This window comes from Helianthus annuus, chromosome 8 (genome assembly GCF_002127325.2).
Source record: "Helianthus annuus cultivar XRQ/B chromosome 8, HanXRQr2.0-SUNRISE, whole genome shotgun sequence".
NCBI lineage: Eukaryota > Viridiplantae > Streptophyta > Magnoliopsida > Asterales > Asteraceae > Helianthus > Helianthus annuus.
This window is the reverse complement of record NC_035440.2, coordinates 44,442,467-44,460,370: the sequence shown is the minus strand read 5'-3', so window position 1 is coordinate 44,460,370 and position 17,904 is coordinate 44,442,467. Positions and strand designations below refer to the sequence as shown.

At 36.2% G+C, this 17,904-nt stretch overlaps 2 protein-coding genes across 2 annotated transcripts; one reads left to right on the top strand and one right to left on the bottom strand.

Annotated features, from left to right (window-relative positions):
- The first annotated feature begins 4,261 nt into the window (after nucleotides 1-4,261).
- Nucleotides 4,262-6,835, top strand: LOC110872790 (U6 snRNA phosphodiesterase). The gene is made up of 6 exons (XM_022121665.2): nucleotides 4,262-4,671; nucleotides 4,745-4,837; nucleotides 5,452-5,701; nucleotides 5,808-5,904; nucleotides 5,997-6,062; nucleotides 6,183-6,835. The coding sequence occupies exons 1-6, from the start codon at nucleotides 4,530-4,532 to the stop codon at nucleotides 6,381-6,383; spliced, it is 849 nt and encodes a 282-aa protein (XP_021977357.1). The 5' UTR covers nucleotides 4,262-4,529; the 3' UTR covers nucleotides 6,384-6,835.
- Nucleotides 6,836-10,889: 4,054 nt separating this feature from the next.
- Nucleotides 10,890-13,422, bottom strand: LOC110872788 (histone-lysine N-methyltransferase, H3 lysine-9 specific SUVH6). The gene is made up of 2 exons (XM_022121664.2): nucleotides 13,309-13,422; nucleotides 10,890-12,359 (listed from the first exon to the last, which is right to left on the bottom strand). The coding sequence occupies exon 2, from the start codon at nucleotides 12,349-12,351 to the stop codon at nucleotides 11,104-11,106; it is 1,248 nt and encodes a 415-aa protein (XP_021977356.1). The 5' UTR covers nucleotides 12,352-12,359; nucleotides 13,309-13,422; the 3' UTR covers nucleotides 10,890-11,103.
- Nucleotides 13,423-17,904: the final 4,482 nt, after the last annotated feature.

The window sequence follows — 17,904 nt, the reverse complement described above, 5'->3', positions numbered from 1 at the left end:
CTCTCCCAAGAAACCCATTGAGTTCAAAAATACTAAAGTGGATGTCTGATCAAAAGACCCACGTATTGACTTTGCTCAGATTCAATGGTGAAGTGAAGCATATATCAAGGAATCAGGCGCTAGGCCTAAGTGCTGAAGATCTACAGGATCTCCTTGAGCTTACACTGTGCAGGGATGAGGATGATACAAGTTCCAAGGATTTTGAGGAAGATTTTAAAAGAAAAGCAATGGAACTTCTGATGAAAAATAAAGGTCCTGAATAAGGAAGGGTTTTGGCATTATCTGTTCCAGGGGGAGATTGTTGGGATTGAACCCTAACAGAGGAACAGATAATGTAAAGCCAAAACCGGATCCCATCAGTGGACTCCTAATAAGCAGCAGTTTACTCTAATCTCTCCCCTTGACAGTGGTTATCTAACAGCTGATAAATGTTAAGTACTGCTCAACTACAACAACTGATAAACCAAACTCTGATGATTACCTAACAACTGCTGAAGACAAACTCTGTTGCTCTATCTACTGCTGTTTCCTAAGTGCTGCTGAAGTTTCAAGCACTGCCCTCTCAAAGACTGATCACCTTTGAAGAAAGCATTGAAGACTCAACATCTGTGCTAAGGCTACAACAGTGGAACGTGAAGCAGTAGTTTTCCTTATGTTTTGTATGTTAGTGAATATCAGATGTTACATAACAGTAGTTTGTATAGGACGGTATTTGTAGTTTGTTAGGTCGTTAGATGTCACTATCATGGTGACGTCAGCTGAAGTATATCAGTAGTTTGGTTTGCCTATAAGTATGACAGTACTCTGTACTGTTACAGCTGATCGTTTTGAGTGAGTTCTTCTCCTCAATTCATCCTTTCATCTTGTGCAACCAACTCTGGTGTATCAGGCTGAGGGGGAGTTTAGATTGTAAGCTTTTACTGTAATCATTTGCTTTGTATTTCAATCATTTGACTCAATGAAAAGCAATTGTTTATCAATCTCTACTTTCCTTTGTTTGTGTTTACTTTGTTTGCAACTCATTTCCGCTGCACTTATTAGTTTTATGCAAACAAACACGAATCATGACAGCCTCAGATCCTAACAAACATACCAAAAATCAAGAGCCTCCAATTTTTAGTTAAGTTCTATATATATTGTGTATGTATCATGTTCAAATAAAAAGCAAAACTAAACCATGTTTTTTTTTAATAAAGTTACATAGATAAAAATTGTTTAGGAAAAAAGGCCCACATTCAAGACCCAATTTCGAAATTAAACCACAGACATAACTGCAGTCTGTAGCAACCATCTACCACTCGACCTAGTCCGAATTCTGTGAATCAGCGCTAAAAATCCCTAAAATTGAGCCGCAGTCATCATTCCTACCTCCATTCGCAACCTGCTCTTTAGATTTTCTAGGTTATCGGCTATCACTAACGGTAATCACTCATGGTGTCGGGTCTGTGAGGATTGGAGGAGAATTTACGGGCAAAATTAAGACTAATTACTAAACGTAGGTTAACTTTAGCAGCTACTTTTTCTATTAATATCTATATGTTTTGCAAAAGGACCTCCACTTCGTAGCCCGCTTAGGGTCTACAAAAATGTTGGAACGACCCTGATTTGATAAAATACCATATATGATGATGTAATGACTCGATATCAAGCGAAGATGAGAATCTATTAGGTATTTGTTTAACTTTATTTATTATCATGTTTTTTTTTTAATTTACATTGTATGAATGTACGATATAAAAAAATAAAAATACTTCTAAATTTTTTCTCTAGATCCACCACTAACAATTTCCACCAAATATAATTTTGCCATTCGTTTTGAAGAATACAACTTTGGGATTGGGAGGAAATAGTCACTCTATCTCAAAAGATTGAAGACTCGAAGTCACCCAAATAACATTAAAGACTTTCATAGTTTTTGGCAATTTATTGGTGGGGTGTTCAAAATCGTATATCCGGAAATTCGGATAGTTAATTTATATTATCCAAATCCGTATCCGAAATTTCGGATACGGATTCGGATAATAAAACGGATATCCAAAGTTATAAGAAATAGATGTTGCAAAACAAAAATATTTCAATACTATAAATTAAAACTTATATATGCATATAAAGGTGTACCTAATGTTTGGGGAGTTTTCCAAAAATATTTTGATTATTTTTGCTTTTAGTTCTAAAGTATTTGATATATTACTTTTGACCCAAACTATTTGAATTTTTTACTCTTAGCCCAAAACTTTTCATCTTTTACAGTTTAACCTTATAATTTTTTTACTTTTGACTTCGTTCCCCCATACTTTTCATCTTTTGCAAATTTTTCGTTTTAAACTTCGTTCTAAAGTTTGCCAGTTAACACGGCACAAGGTGCGTGTGTGGTTCAACGTTTTTACGTCGCCGATTTTTATATGTTTTACGTTTTGATCTAATTGCTCCGTATTAACATGTCACAAATTTAGTGTTGATGATCACTCGAGATGGCGTAACATTGATACTATTTTGCATGGTTTTACACCACCACCACAACGCGGGAATGCATACTAGTTATCACAAATTCAAAAACCTATCTTTCCAATCCATCCAAACATCCAATCCGAAAAACAAAATATTAATATGACATTTAAAATTTCGAATACTTCAAATCTCCAATATCATTTTTCCAAGCAAAATGAAACCTGCAAATGTAAATATGGTATATCTTTCAAAACAAAAGAACCTGCTTATTGAAAGCTGTAAATGAAAATATGGCATTATAAAATTAAAGAAAAAAACAATTAATCCCATGAATCTGTATCTTTCTTTCTATCTCTAACACTCTGTTCCCGAGTTAAAAATCCCTCCCCATCCCTCCCCTCCCCTCCATGTCTTTCCAAATTGGAAAGACTATTATCAGGCAAAAAAAACCCCATTTTCTCTCCCCTCCCCTCCCCTCCCCCTGTTAAGTGGATCTCTGGAACACAACATAAAACTAACAAAATAAAAACCAATTAAACCCATGAATGGTTCATCTTGGTCCCCGTACAAGATTGCAGACAGTCCCACGAACATTTTGAAGGAACTAAAATGGAGTTTCAATAAGATCAAAGATACCTACTAACTTGAACTACTAAAATCGTGGAACTTGAACGATGTCGAGACTCGGAGCTCCCGACGATGATCGGTTGATAAGCCCTAGATCGAACACTCGAACGATGATATATAGGTTACTTGTTGTCGAACACTTCAAGTTTCGAACCTTAGATCGAAGGTTCGAAGGAATGTTTCGAGGCTTGGATGTAGATCCGTCGATGGAAAGTTGGGGTTTTGAATGAAAATATATTTTTTATATATAATAAATTTAAAATAACTTTATTTAATCTTTCGGATATCGGATATCCGAAATATCCGAAAATTTCGAAAATCGCTATCCGAATCCGAATTTTCGGATAATTCGGATTCGGAATTTCGGATAATTCGGTTTCGGATTCAGATTTCTTTTGCCCACCGCTATCCATCACATGCTCTCATTCCTACACCGTTACTTTGAGAGGCATGATTTTTCCATTTGGATTTGGATGCTTCGCCTTAACTTGTAAACAAGAAAAAAAAACTTCACATTTCACAATACCATGCTTCATCATTAGTCGTCTCTCAAGTTATGATACATCATGGTTGCACCCCAGATGAATAGACTATCTTTATTATGAGCTTCACTGAGAAATAACAAATTCAACTCATATGTACGTATTTGGAATACGAATTCATCCAAGTAGGGCCTTTTTCAAGATCTTTCACTTAACCACTAAACTTTTCATTTTTTTTTTCAGATTTTCATCTTTCAAAGCTTCAGTTTGAATAACTTTGATTGATTCTAACTAGTATGGATTCACCCGTGCTACGCGGTGGGAATCTAGTCAGTATCGATTCATTTCATTACAACACCGACACTCGTTATAGCAAGGGAAAGCCCAAACCAAGAAAAATAAAGTCGTTATATGCTAAAGGATATTAACATGTGTTTTAATCGATCTTTTACAAATGATACCGACATCGAGACGTTCAGTTGGTATTGAGTTGGTTTTTTTGTTACCGTTACTTTAATTAGAGTTATAAATGTTAAAAGACTATAATTTTTTCAACTTTAAGCACTTACAAACAGAAATCATTTTTAATCCATACACACATGAATATTGTTTACTGTCTAGGATATAAAATAAGGTAAATTTCGAGGAGTCAATAGTCACAAAAAATCACATTTATGGTAAGCAATTTACCATTTTACCCTATTAATCCACATGTTCCCAAAACACACACAAGCTTCTTCTGTCTTCGGTCTTCCTCATCCATCGCCCCAGCCCAGCCCATACCGCCGTAGCCACCTCGCCGCCACAACCATTTCAAACAACCAGCAAATCGCCGCCGTGAGCAGAGCGGATCTGGTTTCGTATCGTCTGCTCATCAACGCAAACCCGGCTGTGGTGCTTAACCGTAGCGGTGGCGGCGGCGACTTCAAAGGGTATTCCGATTACCAGAAAAATCACTAAATCCCCACTGCAATGGAGGCGCTAATTGCGTCGTACGGAGACTCTTCCTCCGATTCGGAATCAGAATCTCAACCGCCGATTGATAACCGATCACCACCGGTAACCGTTCTTCCGCCACCGCCTATCGACCTTCTCAATCCTCCTAATACACTCGGTAACTAACTCCTGCAAATATTAATAATACGTACCCTACATGAACCCTAACTTTGAATTGATGATAATTTCAGGAACATTTGATTACTTGGAGCGTAATTCGGATAGCAGAATCCGGAGTTTTCCTCATATTGAGGGCAATTACGCCTTACATGTTTACATTCCAGGTTTCGTTCCTCTTTTTTTAGTACTTTTTATTATATGTTTATGGTCATTTAGGGTTTTGTTTATGAGTTGATCAACACTGATTTATTTGTAACAATGGTAACTTGTTGTGGTATCTTGTTAGAATATAGGTAGGGCTTTTCTTTCGGTTTTAATCGTCTTAAAAATATTGGTTTTCTTGTTATTTGTTTTTCATCATCTCTTTAAAGCTAAACATCCAATCGACCGTGTAGCTTGAGGGACATGCTAAGATTACTATTAGTGTAGTAGTGGAAACACAATTTCATGTTTTTACCTTCTTCCTCTGGATGAAAATTAGTTTAGAATATTGTAATGTTATCAGCTTTTAATGAAAAGTTTGATGATGCCCGATTTGTTTAATTAATTCTTTTACAAAACCAACTGCTTGAAGTCTCTTGAAGTGTTTCATTTTTGGTTTCGCAGACATTTATATGACATTACGATAAGAGAAACCTTCAATGCTGTTTGGTACAAAAACGATGTTGTTTTATATGTCCTATAATCTAATATATGAATCTTAAACGTCCTGACTGCTTTCATAACGTCATTATAACACGACTATTTGTTTTGTTTTCTTGTTATATTATTGCAACAGTCTTCATACCATCCGAAAGAAAGAAGGAGCTGACACAGTTTTTAAAGAAAGCCACATCACTTGTACAAGGTCTTCATGTTGTGGATATTGATGTTCCATTACATATGCTGCTAAAAGATGAAGAAAAAATGGTACAAGCTGCGTTAGGAAGAGAGTTTCACATAAGTCTTGGAAGAACCGTTCCCATACGCGTGCATCAAATAGACTCAGCCGTGGCGATGCTTCGTCAGAAGCTTCAGTTTCAGAAACGGTCTTAACATACACTTAAAACTGTTTGCTACTTTGAAACTTCGTTCACGTTGGTATTGGCTGATAGTTCGTCTTTAACTTTTGTGTTTGGATGATGTTGGAAACAGGTATTTGATTGATTTTAATAAGTGGGAGGTTTTTGTGAATGATGATAAGACCCGTACATTTCTTTCGATTGAAAATACAACAGGAGGTCTAGCTGAGGTATACCCTTTCCCTAATTTCCTTCTTCTTTGATATATCATTCTTAAATTACTCTCAACCACTAACAGCTACTTGCATTTGTTGTGTATCAGATAACGAAACAGATTCAAGCTGTTAACGAGGTTTATAAGTTGCACAATCTACCCGAATTTTACAAGGTTCGTGTTCACAGAGATTACCGATTTATAAGCTGTCAATGTCTGGAAAAGAAGGGTGACTCTGATTATTCTTTCTTGTTTAAAATTTGATTTAATTAATAAAAAAAAGTTGTGTAACAGGATCCACGACCTCATATATCCATTGCTTGGGCGGTGGGGGACATCAGTCAGTCGTTAAAAAGAGTAGTCGAAGGAGAAATGAAGACACACATCAATGTTGGAGGATTGTCAATGAGATCTATGTTTACGTGCAAGTTCAGTAATATCGTGTGTAAAGTCGGTAATAAAACCTATAATATATGTGGATCTCAAGGACAATGAAGATCAATTAACTTTAATTTCACCATCTTGAGAATCAATGTTAAAATATTCCCTGTTCATGTTGCTGCTGCAATCAAAAGAGAGATTACGAAGCTATGGTGCACAGATGGTCATCAAGGCAAGTTTTTAATCTTGAATATATCAAGTTTGAATCATATCATGTTTTGAAGAAGACGCCTTTCGAGTCCTTATTGCCATTATGTTTTTCTAAATTACCTTTTTGTAGAGTTGCTATAATAATTGACAATGAGTCGTACACTATTGTAGAGAACCAATTTTAAGTAGATGACTACAAAACCCGCATAAACACATCAACCTGTTGCTTTATTAGTGATACATGACGGTTATGTAACTACTATATCTGATTAGCGTTCTATACAAGTGTTTATGCGGCTCCCATGGTTCTCTACTTAAAATTGAACGGTAATATGGATAAAAGTTGTGTTTCATCGTAGTGCTTTTGTTTGTATGTTACATCCAAGTGCGACATTTCAATAGGAGTACTGGCAATGACCCATGATTTAAGGATGATTGTGCCTGCCAAAATGTATCTCCTATTTGTTAAACGGAGAACCCATTTTCCTTTCCTTACACACATGGTGTTTAAAATACAAACATACAGTACAGGTAGTTAGTAGTATCATTTCTATCCATGATATCACGTGTGCAATATTTATATGCAATATTCGAAATCAGTGCATATAAGCATACAGTGTTCAGAATTTAAAAGAGTCAATCAACTAAGAGCATGACCAATAATACGTTTTTAGGGTCCATTTTTTCTTGTTTTTCCACGTCATTCATTTTTCTCTATTGTGGAACTCGTTTTTGGCCTTTGTTTTTTGATGTAGTTTTTGGCTAAGAACTAGAAAAAATGGATTAAAGCGGGGCCCTTGTACTTTTAAATTATGGAATATATATAGAAAGAGATGAGTGGTTAAAAATAAAAAAGTGGTGATGATGTGGCAGTAGTTTTTGAGTTTTTTTTACAGTTTAGGTGGTTTTAAAGAATAAGTTTTTTCTGATATAGCATGTGACTTGGCATGTTTTTACACATCTTTTAGTTTTGTTATTGTGAATGGTCTAACAGATTAAGCAGATAAGCGAAAATGATGACTTGATAATACCAAAAGTCAACTAACAGCAAAGCAAATTCTACATGGATTATGCAACCAATTTAAAAATTCGATATTCTATCGAGTATTAAAAGAAAGGTATCGGGTACAGGATATAACCGGGTTTGGGTATAGGTTATGACTTACTTTTGTTTTTTTGGGTATAAATTAGGTACAATTTCAGGTACGGGTAGTGATCTCAGAATGTGTACCCTATCCTTACCCTACGGGTAGGGTCAAGTTTGGTTATCGGTATAAAATACCCGGGGTACAAAAATAACTAGTTCGGTTATTTTTTTCAGGTCCGGTTCCGGGTATGGTTTTTTTGTGCACCTCTATTATCCAGGGCCCCATGTGAGATTGGGCCCTGGATCAGGTCTGGTTTTGGGCATGGGCGACATCCGAAGGCCCAAACTCTTGAAAGACCCGAAATTATTTTGGTGTAGAAAAGAACAAGGGTAAGGTAGATGAGATAGTTAGTGGCTTACATTTCAAGATGGAGAATCTGTGTTCGAGCCCCACATATGCCATTTTAATTGTTACATGATAATGCGTTTAGACTATACGGAGTTTGGGGGGGGGGGTGAAAAAGTGGCGTTATTCGACATGTGGTTGACACGTTAGAAAAGTGGTGTGGTGCAAGGAGTGGGGAGCGGCGTGGTTAGTGACGTTTTTGTAAAAAATAAAAAATAAACAAGAACCAGTCAAAACCAACCAAATAGTTGGTAAACAATGGTTGTAAACATGTCTTTATTTACAAAGGTTTAAGTGCTAAAGTGTTGTATGTTGGTTATAGTTGAGAATCCAGCATAACTCAAAATGATTTAAAGACACAAGGGGTAGTGAATCAGTAAGGTTTAGCGATGATACGTGTAAGTGTCATGACTCATGAGAGTAGTGTTCATGTAGTGGTGTGGTCATGAAACGTGCTATATTATTAATACTGTGATGGATGTTTTGGAAATATATGAATTGAAAAACATTGATGTTTTGAAGTTTATTTTAAGGGAAGGTTTTGGAATTAACATGTTTGCGAAATTGGTAAAGGCTGTCAAACTTTTGTAATGTGCGGTTTACTTGTGATGGATATGTTTTGATCATTGCTTGAGTAGTGATAAGATGATGTTAATAGCGTTTGTATTTGGGTCTCCATCTTTATCCTTACCTCCAAAAATCTGAGATTTTCTCTTTTTCTCATCCTCATCCGAATATCCATCTCTATTTCTAAAATTTATAGAAAAAAATAAGTGTTTGAGTAAGATATAGATGGAACCCATGTTCTCTTACCAGGGGTGGACCCACATGGTCCGGGTCGGGGTCCACGGACCCCAATCTTTTTTGAGAAAATAATAGAACCAATTTTCAAGAACTCCATAAAATAAATTAATTGGACCCCATATTATTAAAAACAAAGATGGTGTGATGGTAAATCCTCTTGTTTTTCCACAAATAGATCTCAAGGTCAAGTCTTACATGTCTTTTTTTTCGTTTTTTTTTTCCATCAAAATTAAACTAGTGTTTTAAAACAGCACAACCACTCATTGACCCTCTAATTTGCTTCTTTAAAAATAATAAATTGAATGTCGATTTTAATTAACACTTGATTACCAAATAAAACTTCTGCTTCTACAGTATTTTCTAGCCCCGACCCGACTACGATGACTGACCCGAAAATTTTAATGTTTAGTTGTGAAAAATCCTTACACAAAAAATGGACCCCAATAAAAAAAAGTCATGGATTGATTTCTGAAAGTTATAAATGTTCTTTGATAAAGTAAATGTTTTTAAAGTGATAGTGTTGACTCACTAGCAAAAGTTGACCAGTTTTGATACATTCAGGATGAGTGATAGTTAGTTGTGATCAAGATCCGGTCAAAAAATAGTTGGATTTGGACTGAAATGAGTCATTTAAAAAAGAAATAGATCTAACCTCATCCCTATATATTTTTATAGATTCTACTACTTTTGGTTATCCATCTCAATTCTAAAAGTGGTGGAACCTATAAAAATATATGGTGATGGAACACTAGAACCACTTTTGAGTCATTTAACATAGGATGATAACAATTCCAAATTCACTCTTAACAATAATAGATTAGTGAAGGGTCCTTTTGGTAATTTCAAAGGAAATGAAATTGGAAAACGTTTCCTTAAAAATCATATTTGGTTTGGAATTTGATAGGAAAACATTCATTCATTTATTAGAACTCAAGTTTACTTCCTCAATGGGATTAGTGAATTTACATTAAAGCCTTTATATATATATGCACTTTATATAAAATAGAGGGGAAAAAAGAAAACAACAAAACCACCACTACATTGGAATCTCTAAAATAGAGAAAAATATATAAAAACTAAAGTACGTCTCTATATTTAGAGGCTCACATTAAACCCTCTATATGTTTATTGTGAGTGTATAGGAAAGAGAAAAAACTAATAAATAAGTGTTTGTGAGTAGGATAGAGATAAAGATAGAGAGTTGGATATGGGAGGTTTTTGGAAAATAAACAAAATTTAAAGAAAGATGTGTTTTTTTAGTATTATTATATAGGTAAAGATGAAGGTTCACTGTGAATGCTCTTTGAGAAGGAAGGCTCGAATGAGTTAATAGAAAAGGGTAATCTTGTAATTTTTTCTTTTCTAAATTTTGATTTCATTTTCCAAATTTACCAACCAAACGTGTTACACATTTCCAAAAAACTTAGATTCAAATTAGGCGGGGTGACATTAAGCCACACCGCTGGCCTTAGATTCAAATTTCAATTTCATATCTATTTCCAATTTCTTTAAAAAACGTTTTGCTAGCCAAACGCACCTAACATAATTACATATAAATTAATATGCTACAGTTTTTTTTTTTTGAACGGCAAATTTGAATCATTGACGGACCACTGGAGTATCCTCGTGCCACCAGCAGAACCACCCGATCATATCCATCTCCACTAGGTAATAATGCCTATACACCAATTCAGGAGGAAACCCAATAAATCTGGGAAAACCCCCCTTTGTGAGAATCGAACCCATAACCTAATGGTCATAAGCCTTATCTCACCCCCAAGATACCACTAGGCTATAATGCCATGGGTTAATATGCTACAGTTTATTTGTGCATATCTTCCACACATTCAGATGGTCGAAAGTAAGAAGCTTCACATCACTAGCTTCCACAATCAAAAACATTTAAGTATATATTTGTGACAAGGCGAGGTTAAATATACTCCCCGTGTGCTAAACGCATCCCTAAAGTAAATTTAGAGAGATGATGCGACTAATTTAGTACAAGAGAGGCACATTCAGTATAAACGACAGAAGGAGTACGTTAATCACAACCCTTGTTATACAAATTTAACTCTGAAACTCCCAACTACAGCGACCAAAAAAAAAAGGACCGTGAACGTTAAAAAGTCATGAGATTCGATACGTTAAAACTTAAAAAGGATTTACATGCATAAGTAAAGAGATTCCATGTTAGGAAACGAAGCTACCCCTAATAAGATTCTGATGCAATGACTACAGATATATAGACATATCTAACTGCACTTAATTCATCAAACAACATAACTAAAAAGGTGCATGCATAAACAGTGCACGTGACCTCACCTACTCTACCATTTCATCATCATACTGTGAAGTGAAGGCTGCCCTGGTAATCTTTTAAGATGAAATTTGAACACAATCTTTCCTTCTTCACTTTTTCCTTGTGTACATTTCTCCACAATGTACAAACCATCATACACATACACATCCTTTCCAAACCCCACGACTTTCCTCATCACACGAACCGGGAATTTCTTATCCATACTGTTCTTCATAGCCATATTACCTCTTATAAGTTTCTGATCTTCGGGTGGCACGTTACTCCCGTACAAACCACTCCCACCATGACCAGAATAAATAAGCGTATCACTAGACCCACTTTCATTTGAATAACGACGAGCATCCACAACGCTTATAGCCACATTCTGTCCTTCAATGTTGGCATAATCAATGCCTGAATGCGGTTGACTATGAAGACCAACCATCATAAGCTGTGACCTGAATTTAAACTTATCTCCAATTTGAACACCGCATACAGATCCCGCTATCTTTTCAGGATCCATCCATTTCAGCTTCTTTTTTACTATTTTAGCAACTTCCGTTGGAACTTTCGAAAGAGGAATCTTTTCACCGTCTTGCTTCATTTTGTTCTGTTGGTAAAACGATTCATAAACCTGATCAAAAATGTCCATCGCTTCTTTGATCTTTTCACGTTGAATCTTTTCCTTATCCGATACAACAGTTGTCGTGTCTTCTGATTTTTGCACTTCACACGTCGGGTCCCAAAATTTAACTTTAGCCGCCGATCTTTTGCCCAAATAAGATTTGCTTCTCCCCAATTCTTTCGGTTCAAAACTTTTAAGTTTACTATTCTCATAAGGGCGAGCGTTCACCAACTTATCCAACTCATCCTCGCTATTCGTAGTCATCTTCCTAATACTCGAGTCAACATTGTCGAAATTCTTCATAAGCTTCCCCTGCGTTCGAATAGTGGTGGTGACTTTCGGTTTTTGGTCAAAACCGGCCTTCGTGCATGTGGGATCCCAAAACTTAACCTTACTGGATGGCCTTGACGCGGCAAAAGTCTTGTTTCTTGCAAACTCTTTTTGTTTAGTTTCATTTTCATGGGAAGTCGTCTTTCCAAGATCCGAGTGAGCCTTTGTTAAAACCTTCAACGGCTTTCTTTCGGCTTCGTTTATTCCACAACCGGGAGGGAAATCACGAACCGCTTGCACCATTGTTCTATGGTTACAACTTTTTGAACCGTCGTCTAACGGTCGCTTTCTAGGAATAACATTCTCAGATGTCATCTTCATTGTTTAATCTGTATGTGTAATTAATTATAGACAGCAATTAGTACTGCAGAATTAATTAACCAAGAGAACGGTTATGAATTATAATCATCAAAATATAACGGCTAATCATCAACTATTATTTATTATGACTCTTGGACATGATTTAAGCAGTAAATTAAGTGACAATTTTTTTAGTAAATACCATTTGTTTTTGTTTTTTTTTTTTTTTGAACGACAAATGTTACTCCTACTATAAATTACACCAATAAATCTAAAATATGCCAAAACAACCACTTACAACTAGTGGCATGTAAAAACGGGCAACAAGTTACGTCGCAACCCCCTTTTGAATAGCAAAATCAATCCTACTAATAACGAAGCGACTCTTAAGACAACCCGTTACTGCTTAATGCCCCGGTGAGCATTTTCAACCGGTGTTACCGGTGTGGCACCCCTCCTTTTCAACCAATCAAACAATTTCAATCCTTTTTAAAAAAAAAAGGTTATTAGTTTTAAATATTATTCTAATGAATGGTGTATAGTAAAAAGTTCTTAAAACATTTTTAACCGTGAAAAAAAGTAAGAGCTCAAGACTAAGCTGCCCTAATGTAGTAGAGATTAACAGAAAACCTGGGTCCAGACGTGACCCTGAATACCCGACCCGGAACAAGTTCCTACCCTAGCCGACCCACGGGTACAGACCAGAGCTAGGATTTAGAAAAGGACCTGAACCAGAACCGACCCGGAACCACCATACCTGGTTCCACCCACCTTTACCCGGTTAAAACCGTACACAAAACTAAACGCGATTTAAATTAATTTTCACGTCCGTGTGGTGTAAACAGTGAAATACAATTAAACTACAGTTCTTAACGAAATCCGTACATGAAAAGATGTAAAAACGAAACTAAAAACATAATCGATTCTACGAAGAAATACACATTGCAAACAACGAAATGAATGAAGTAAAAAACTTACTTGAAAATGGCGTTTGAGTTGTTTTAGAGCAAGATCAGTGAAGAGTCGGAATGGAGTAAAAGGTAGTGACTAGTGAGTGTGGAAATGGCGTTTTTTGAGGGTTTTTCGTTCTTTATCAAACTTCAATTCAATTTCAAAAATTTTAAATTTCTTTTTATTATATTATATTTAAATGTATATTTTATTATAAGTAAATCACTATTTTGGCCCTTATTGTTTAACTACTTTAACCCTTTCAGTCCAAAAAGTAATTTTTTAACATATCAGACTCTCTGAAATTGCATTTTATAATGGTTTTAGCCTATAAAACTAATTATGTTACTTTTTTCCAGTTAAGCCTAAGGGTATTATGATCTTTTATAGCTTAGAGGCCCTTTATATAAGTTATAAAGTTCTTTTAATATTTTCATTTGTGTAATTACTTAGTTTTTATTTCTTTATTTCACGATTATTATTTAACAAAATACGTTTTAAATATACAAATAAATACATATTTCTTTAACAATATGTTTTTTTTATAAATTTCGTTTTTTTAAAGTTTTTTATAACCTTTTTAAAACCGTCTATCGTTTTTAAAATTGTTTCTTTTTAAACTGTTTGTTTTTAAAATCGTTCTTTTTAAGTCCTTCGTTTTTTTTTTTAAATTGAGCAGTTCATTTTTTACCATTCTTTTTAAAATCATATATTTTTTAAACAATTCATGTAAGGACCTTCAAAAATGTCCCTGAACAACCTAAAAATATAAACCCGGACCCCTAAAACCCTAACCAGCTTGAAAAATCAAGAAAACAAGAAAAATGGGTTTTAGGCGGGCCCCGTAAGGGATAGCTCAACCTTACGCGGGCCGCTACAGCTTAATGATAAACCTGGATAAGTTTTAGGGTTCTAGGCGGGCCGCGTAAAGCCTAAGGGATATTTACGCGTGCCACGTCAACTTGAAATCCATCCGGATAAGTATCTGGGCCACGTATAGCCCATCTGTCTAACCTAAGCCCATGACTAACCAGACCTATGCCTAGACTAGGCGGCCACGCGGGCCGCGTAAAGTTTCGCTTATGTTTTACGCGGGCCGTGAGAACACCATTTTTCAGCTATAAATAGGTTAGATCATGAGCAGTTCAGTCGTGTCGACGAAAGTTTCAGAATCAAAGTTATACTATCAAAATTATAATTTTCATATAAGTGAGGTGCTGCCACAATACCGGGTAATAATTGCTGCTACGATTAAATATCCGATCGATTGAAACTATCCAATAGATGTTTAAGTGCTGCCCGCATTAGGGTTATACTTTGTCATTCGTCGTAAATTCGATGGATGTTTAGTATGGAATTTTGTCATTCGTTGTGAGGGTTGTATCTCGTGAGTTATCGTAAATGCTGTATTAGTTACTAACCTGGTTCGTGTGCATTATTGTTTAAACTAGGTTATTCGGCTTACCAGTAGGCTAAACCCTGCTCGTATAAACTTGCAATGTAAGTCATTCTCTTTTTATCAACTGTTTTACAATACCTCAAATTATTTTCAAAGGTTATAATTACAGGGATTAAGTCGTGGTGATCTTGAATCACTGGCTAGTGGGGTATTGTGCACATTACTAATTTCTCACGGTTAGGCTAATAAGCCCTAACACAGGTTAGGCTAATAAGACCTAACAGTGACATAACGTCACTACTTGGGTGACTGGACCCAATAGTGGTATGACCATCGTCACACGGGTGGCAAGGCCAGATAAAAATAAGATAAATGCCATTGTAATCGCTCTTATGCTGTAATTTATAACTATGTGTCATTTTATCAAAATGAATGATTCACTCAGTATTTTCCCGCTGACAAAATATTTTCAAACATGTTTCAGGTGACCTACTGTGAATCAAGAACAAGTGCTACGGAGCACTCCCAGGCTTGAAGTAGTGGCTCAAATAAAATTAATAAATAAAACATGTTTTGTAAAATAAGGGAATTTCTATAAAATTCCTCTACTGTAAATTACGGGGTTTATCCCGAATTATGAAATAAATAACACTCGGGCATTTTCAAGTTTAAAATGATCCTGTTAAAAGTTCCGCTGTGCCACAGGTTTCTGTCCCGCGGCTCCTGGACCGAGTCAAACCGGGGGGGGGGGGGGGGGGCGTGACAGAAAAAGGTGGTATCAGAGCCACTGGTTTAAGCCAATTAAGTATTTAGAAATACTTAATTTATTTGATTGCCATATTGTGATTTGTGAAAATTCTAGTTTACAAAATTTTAACTTAGGATTTTGTGCGTCTTCGTGTGTGCTAACAGCATGAACGAACTATCAGATGCTGTTAGCACACACGAAGGTGGTATCAAAGCCACTGGTTTAAGCCAATTAAGTATTTAGAAATACTTAATTTATTTGATTGTCATATTGTGATTTGTGAAAATTCTAGTTTACAAAATTTTAACTTAGGATTTTGTGCGTCTTCGTGTGTGCTAACAGCATGAACGAACTATCAGAAGCCCTACAGAATATTTCTATCCATAGTACAAATATGGATATCACCAGTATTACTACTGGGTACCACGCAGATGTGGAGGAGCCTATGGTATATAAAGCCCAACCTCAGGAAAAACCAAAAGTAGCGAAAAAGAGACATAGGTGGGTAGGTTGGAGGCGTGTACGCAGGAAGAAGCCAGCAACACAGAAAACCATGAAAAAGGAAGATCCAAAGGATAAAGGAAAGGGAATAGAAACTGGGGAGAGTTCCAGGCAAAACCAGGAACCACTATCTTGGGAAGAAGAGTTGGACCGTAAACTAGCACTAGGTGACATCATCGGACCTGCCGATGAAACTCTTTTTAACTACCCAACAGAAGCCCTACTGCCTGTTAACTTAGAACCTGCCATTCCAGACCCTATTGTCCACCCTAGACCTTTACCAGGAGCACTAGAGGAGTGGTGGATTGCCGACTGGCAATTTCAAAACATTATGAATAGCCCTGATACTTTTCTCCCTCAATTCGACCCGGAATCTGCACCGAACCCACCAATGAGTAACGAAAACTTAGCTGAACTCCGTATGGCGAGGAGTTGGTGGATGCCAGAAATAGGATTCGTGAGGTAGGAGAGCATATCTCCTGGAAATACGACGAGAGGGAACGTCGTTTCTGAAAATGCCAACCAACAGGGATAGCAAGGGGAGGTGTGGTTGTAGTGTATAATAATAATGATAGTAAAATATAAAACTTGTAAAATAGTTTAAAAATAAAACGTTGTAAGATAATCAGTGTGTACGGACGCATACTATTAAAACTATATAAAATCGAATAGTCGCAAAGTCGACAGTTTTGGCTGTACATGTTTGTGTTATTATTTGTTTCTTTATTTATCTTTTCATGTTATTTAACTACTTTTTAATGTACAGAATGGGTAAGCAAAAGCTTTCGGATATTTATCATCAACTAGATAATGCCCAAAAGACTAAGAGAACCTCGTCCCAATCAAACTCCCCAAGATATTCAGTGAATACTAATGAAGGAATATTTATTCGTGAGGCACACTATGAAAACCCACTTACTCCCAAAAAGAGAGATTGGATTATTAGAAAAAGCCAAGAGAAAATAGGGACGTCCAATTCAAAAGAAGTGATAGTTAATAAAGAGATAGGCAAAAACCCGCCATAGGAAGACGAATTAGATGAAAAATGGTTAGACCTTTATATGTTAGCCACTACTGCAGTGAATCTTGATCCTTAATTAACATAAGTGGCCAAACCGAGATCGACCATGGTAATTAAACAAGTACGAGGGAATAAATGCAGGACTTAATTATCATATTTAAAATAATAATATGTTTGTGAGTTTCAGTTGTAATAGATCTATAAGGTTGTTGTGTTTGCTATTTTAAATAAAAGTTTGATTGTACAGTATACTAAAATGTTTGTACTAAATAATAGCTCGTGATTGATATACATCCAGATCGAACATGCTGTTAATGAACCAGTTAATAAAGTTAACCAATCAGAACACAATAACGAGGATCACTTCCTAAACCGGCAAGACATAGGAAACATCGTTGCTCAGGGAATAGTTAATGCTATTCCAGCTATTGTCGCTGCGGTAAAAAGTCCTGTTGAGCCTTCACAAGCTCATCCTAGCAAACGCACACGCAACAATACCTCCAGTAATAGTGTTAATGGAGGAGGTAATAATAATAATGGGAGGCCAGCCCCAATCTATAAAAGAATGAAAGTTGCAACAACTGGTTGCACTTACAAGGAGTTCCTTGCCTGTAAACCAGCTGAATTTGCAGGCAATGAGGGGGCGACTGCGGCACTGCGTTGGTTGGAGAAAACCGAGGCAGTAATCAAAATAAGTAAATGTGTCAAAGAGGATAAAGTCATGTATGCTTCTCACCTTTTTAAGGAAGAAGCGTTAGAATGGTGGAATACAGTATTGCAAGCTAAGGGAAGTGACATGGCCTATGCCATGAGTTGGAAGGAATTTACACGTCTGATAGAAAGGAAATTCTGCCCTGAATACGAAAAAGAGCAGATGGCGAATAAATTTCTGAGCCACCGGATGGTGAATGTGGATTGCCGAGGGTATACTTCAAAATTCTTTGAGTATGCCAG